General features: G+C 41.1%; 1 protein-coding gene across 2 annotated transcripts in view; it reads right to left on the bottom strand.

The window, feature by feature from the left end:
- The window catches only part of LOC308697490 (uncharacterized protein), a 6,428-nt gene extending 967 nt beyond the window's left edge, over positions 1 to 5,461 (bottom strand). Inside the window, exons 1-3 of one of the 2 annotated variants that reach the window (XM_081376771.1) lie at positions 4,735 to 5,461; positions 4,242 to 4,607; positions 38 to 144 (exon numbers count right to left, since the gene is read on the bottom strand). In XM_081376771.1, the coding sequence (XP_081232897.1) occupies positions 38 to 144; positions 4,242 to 4,607; positions 4,735 to 4,762 (501 nt within the window). In that variant the 5' untranslated portion in view covers positions 4,763 to 5,461. Of the gene's footprint in view, positions 1 to 37; positions 145 to 4,241; positions 4,638 to 4,734 lie in introns of both variants that reach the window. The other variant, XM_081376770.1, reaches the window with a different exon arrangement.
- Positions 5,462 to 6,053: the final 592 nt, after the last annotated feature.

Below are 6,053 nucleotides of genomic sequence, written 5' to 3'. Positions count from 1 at the left end.
CCTTCACATGAGTTTTGTTTCATGAAGTTTATCTCACCTTTTCTGAAACAGAGCACACAAGCGCAGAGAAACCCGCAGAACACACACGCAGCACACACACACTGATCCAGAGCGCAGAACAGCCCACGCCTGATGGTGAAGCGTCTGAAACAACAAAACCACACGATCGACAGCAGTGGAAACTACAGCAGATTCACTGGAACACATGAACGACAGAGACGAGCTGCTGCACACACACACACACACACACACACACACACACACACACACACACACACACACACACACACACACACACACACACACACACACACACACACACATAAAGAGACATTTATTGCATCTATATTGCATTTGTTGTGTTGTCAACAAATAAAGCATAAAGCAACTGAATTAACTGAATAAAAATAAATAAACAAATAATAAAGTACACATACACAAATATACATCTCTCTCTCTCTATATATATATACATACTGTGTGTATATCACAGATTGTTGTTATCATTACATAAAGCTTTAAAAAAAATCTGTAACTTGAAATACAGTGGAAATTAATTAAAAGCTAATTTTAAGCTAAACAAAAATTGTCAATGTTTTCTTGGCAATAAACTGAAATAAGTTTAGGTTGAAACACTACAATTATTACCTGGTTGGAAATGAATAAAAAACAAAAACTGAAATAAAAAGAAATGAAACTAAATAGCAATATATAAAAAAGAGAGAGATAAAAGCACATAACAGAATTACTAAAAACTAAACTAAAATTAACATGAAAGCTAAAAATAGTCAATACACACACACATATATATGTATATACACTGAACAAAATTATAAACGCAACACTTTTGTTTTTGCCCCCATTTTTCATGAGCTGAACTCAAAGATCTAAGACTTTTTCTATGTACACAAAATACCTATTTCTCTCAAATATTGTTCACAAATCTGTCTAAATCTGTGTTAGTGAGCACTTCTCCTTTGCCGAGATAATCCATCCATCTCACAGGTGTGGCATATCAAGATGCTGATTAGACAGCATGATTATTGCACAGGTGTGCCTTAGGCTGGCCACAATAAAAGGCCACTCTAAAATGTGCAGTTTTATCACACAGCACAATGCCACAGATGTCGCCACCAGAGCTGTTGCCCGTGAATTGAATGATAATTTCTCTACCATAAGAGAATTTCAGAGAATTTGGCAGTACATTCAACCGGCCTCATAACCGCAGACCACGTGTAACCACACCAGCCCAGGACCTCCACATCCAGCATCTTCACCTCCACCTCGTCTGAGGCCAGCCACCCGGACAGCGGCTGCACAATCAGTTTGCATAACCAAAGAAGTTCTGCACAAACTGTCAGAAACCATCTCAGGGAAGCTCATCTGCATGCTCGTCGTCCTCATCGGGGTCTCGACCGGACTGCAGTTCGTCGTCGTAACCGACTTGAGTGTGCAAATGCTCACTTTCGATGGCGTCTGGCACTTTGGAGAGGTGTTCTCTTCACGGATGAATCCCGGTTTTCACTGTACAGGGCAGATGGCAGACAGCGTGTATGGCGTCGAGTGGGTGAGCGGTTTGCTGATGTCAACGTTGTGGATCGAGTGGCCCATGGTGGCGGAGGGGTTATGGTATGGGCACACAGGTGCATTTTATTGATGGCATTTTGAATGCACAGAGATGCCGTGACGAGATCCTGAGGCCCATTGTTGTGCCACTCACCCACAACCATCACCTCATGTTGCAGCATGATAATGCATGGCCCAATTCTGCAAAGATCTGTACACAATTCCTGGAAGCTGAAAACATCCCAGTTCTTGCATGGCCAGCATACTCACCGGACACGTCACCCATTGCATGTTTGGGATGCTCTGGATCGGCGTATACGACAGCGTGTTCCAGATCCTGCCAATATCCAGCAACCTCACACAGCCATTGAAGAGGAGTGGACCAACATTCCACAATCAACAACCTGATCAACTCTATGCGAAGGAGATGTGTTGCACTGCGTGAGGCAAAAGGTGCTCACACCAGATAATGACTGGTTTCCGGACCAGTTCTTGAACAGGTTTTGTTCTGTGTATATTGTGTTTTATATTTATTATAAATATTGTGATATATTATGACGTATGGCTAGTATACACTATTTATTTTTATATTTCTACAATATTTGAAGCCGTTCTGGTTAAAGATGTGATTCCCCTGACCCTCTGACATCATCATATCTCTGCTCTGCTTCTGTCCTCTATAATGATACAGTGTATCGATGTGATCATCACTGTCCTCTATAATGATACAGTGTATCGATGTGATCATCACTGTCCTCTATAATGATACAGTGTATCGATGTGATCATCACTGACCTCTATAATGATACAGTGTATCGATGTGATCATCACTGTCCTCTATAATGATACAGTGTATCGATGTGATCATCACTGACCTCTATAATGATACAGTGTATCGATGTGATCATCACTGACCTCTATAATGATACAGTGTATCGATGTGATCATCACTGTCCTCTATAATGATACAGTGTATCGATGTGATCATCACTGTCCTCTATAATGATACAGTGTATCGATGTGATCATCACTGTCCTCTATAATGATACAGTGTATCGATGTGATCATCACTGTCCTCTATAATGATACAGTGTATCGATGTGATCATCACTGTCCTCTATAATGATACAGTGTATCGATGTGATCATCACTGTCCTCTATAATGATACAGTGTATCGATGTGATCATCACTGTCCTCTATAATGATACAGTGTATCGATGTGATCATCACTGACCTCTATAATGATACAGTGTATCGATGTGATCATCACTGTCCTCTATAATGATACAGTGTATCGATGTGATCATCACTGTCCTCTATAATGATACAGTGTATCGATGTGATCATCACTGTCCTCTATAATGATACAGTGTATCGATGTGATCATCACTGTCCTCTATAATGATACAGTGTATCGATGTGATCATCACTGTCCTCTATAATGATACAGTGTATCGATGTGATCATCACTGTCCTCTATAATGATACAGTGTATCGATGTGATCATCACTGTCCTCTATAATGATACAGTGTATCGATGTGATCTTCACTGTCCTCTATAATGATACAGTGTATCGATGTGATCATCACTGTCCTCTATAATGATACAGTGTATCGATGTGATCATCACTGTCCTCTATAATGATACAGTGTATCGATGTGATCATCACTGTCCTCTATAATGATACAGTGTATCGATGTGATCATCACTGTCCTCTATAATGATACAGTGTATCGATGTGATCATCACTGTCCTCTATAATGATACAGTGTATCGATGTGATCATCACTGTCCTCTATAATGATACAGTGTATCGATGTGATCATCACTGTCCTCTATAATGATACAGTGTATCGATGTGATCATCACTGTCCTCTATAATGATACAGTGTATCGATGTGATCATCACTGTCCTCTATAATGATACAGTGTATCGATGTGATCATCACTGTCCTCTATAATGATACAGTGTATCGATGTGATCATCACTGTCCTCTATAATGATACAGTGTATCGATGTGATCATCACTGTCCTCTATAATGATACAGTGTATCGATGTGATCATCACTGTCCTCTATAATGATACAGTGTATCGATGTGATCATCACTGTCCTCTATAATGATACAGTGTATCGATGTGATCTTCACTGTCCTCTATAATGATACAGTGTATCGATGTGATCATCACTGTCCTCTATAATGATACAGTGTATCGATGTGATCTTCACTGTCCTCTATAATGATACAGTGTATCGATGTGATCTTCACTGTCCTCTATAATGATACAGTGTATCGATGTGATCATCACTGTCCTCTATAATGATACAGTGTATCGATGTGATCATCACTGTCCTCTATAATGATACAGTGTATCGATGTGATCTTCACTGACCTCTATAATGATACAGTGTATCGATGTGATCATCACTGTCCTCTATAATGATACAGTGTATCGATGTGATCATCACTGTCCTCTATAATGATACAGTGTATCGATGTGATCATCACTGTCCTCTATAATGATACAGTGTATCGATGTGATCATCACTGTCCTCTATAATGATACAGTGTATCGATGTGATCATCACTGTCCTCTATAATGATACAGTGTATCGATGTGATCTTCACTGTCCTCTATAATGATACAGTGTATCGATGTGATCTTCACTGACCTGTGAGTGTGAGTCTGATCGCGGTCCCGAAGCGCAGGCTCCTCAGAGTGGTTCCAGTAGAGCAGAAGTAAAGGCCGAGATCCTCGTCTCTGACGCTGAAGATCCTCAGACTCACAGACTCCAGTCGCCCGTGGGCCTGAAGCTCAAACCGGCTTTCCTCCTTGTGTTCGACTATAAACGCTTCTCTCTGCAGGACTCCTCTGCTCGCAGACACCAGTAAAGTCATGTTCTCCCCGGAGCCCAGCCGGAACCAGGCCAAGACATCGCTGGAGTTACTGTGAGAGTCACAGGGCAGAGAGACGTTCTGCTGGAGCTGGACACTCATGTTCACCGCAGGAACACACACCACACACACCACACCGAGACCTGGGGTCAACAACACACACCACATCAGATCTTCAGCAGGAACACACACCACACACACCACACCGAGACCTGGGGTCAACAACACACACCACATAGAAGTCAGTCATAAAGCGTCTAGTTTACTCACTAACTAACAGAATCAGTCTGAAGATCATCGTTCAGTCAGATGGAGTTTGACTCTGAGGGTCTCGCTTATAAACGCTCATGTTCAACACTAGACGGGTCAGGCTTACACTGGTAAACCACAGAGGGCTGGTGTCACTGAAGGGAAGACTTCCTTTCAGCAACACACTTAAGTTTCGGTTTAGAGGGAAAAGAAAACTACAGCTCCGTCCACAGACTGCGTGAGGAGCAGGGGTTAGATGAGGTCCACACACACACACACACACACACACACACACACACACACACACACACACACACACACACTCTCTCTCTCTCTCTCACACACACACACACACACACACACACACACACACACACACACACACACACACACTCTCTCTCTCTCTCTCTCTCACACACACACACACACACACACACACACACACACACACACACACACACACACACACACACACACACACACACACACACACACACACACACACACACACACACACGTGTCATTCCTGACAAGACCAGCATCCCATGCTTTCTGGTTTATATCTGGGCTTTCTCCGTGAGAAACAAGCCCATGATCTTTGACTCTGAGCTGGAACCGGAGCGAGAGCCAGACGAGATGAAGTTTCGGTTTCGTGTTTGATGTCAGGAGCGCTGAAGGTGGGATTCTGAAACTGAGATTTTCATCTAATGCCCTTTTTCCAGTCCCTGTCTTCAGTGTCGGCCAACATCTGGAGATATATATAAATATATATAAATACAGTGCATGTTCACAATAACAGTTTAAATACACAAAAGAATGATTTAAACTCTGTTTTACATATGATATACACATTTAGATTAAATATGCCATTCTCATTAATGGAGTTAATATACATGAAATCATTACCGAGAAGTTACAATTTTTTTTATATTCTAATAAATAGTGATATTAGTAGTGTATGCGCTGCTGTTGAACACTTCTCCTGAGGAATGCTGTGTGTTGTTTGATTAGCGCATGATAACAGCAGAACTCATGATCTGAGGAAATATTTACACACAAATAATGCACAATAAGGCCTATCTGTTTACATTAAAAATCTAAAGCAATTAAAATATTATTTGGTCAGTGGAACAGATTAAGAAAAACTTTCTCTGAAATGTATTTTATACTTTTTGATTTATTTATTCAAAAACAAGGCAATGATCGGCCACTAAATGATTTTTAGCAATGTAATGTGATGCACATCCGTATCTCATATTCTCCTAATGTCTTGTACCGTTAAACATGGCATCACGTGGATGAATATGCATATGCAAATGATATGCAGATGAGGATATGCA

This window comes from Scardinius erythrophthalmus (genome assembly GCF_964197995.2).
Source record: "Scardinius erythrophthalmus genome assembly, chromosome: 10".
Classification (NCBI taxonomy): domain Eukaryota; kingdom Metazoa; phylum Chordata; class Actinopteri; order Cypriniformes; family Leuciscidae; genus Scardinius; species Scardinius erythrophthalmus.
Note: the sequence above shows the minus strand (reverse complement) of the source record. Positions and strands in the feature narration are given on the sequence as shown.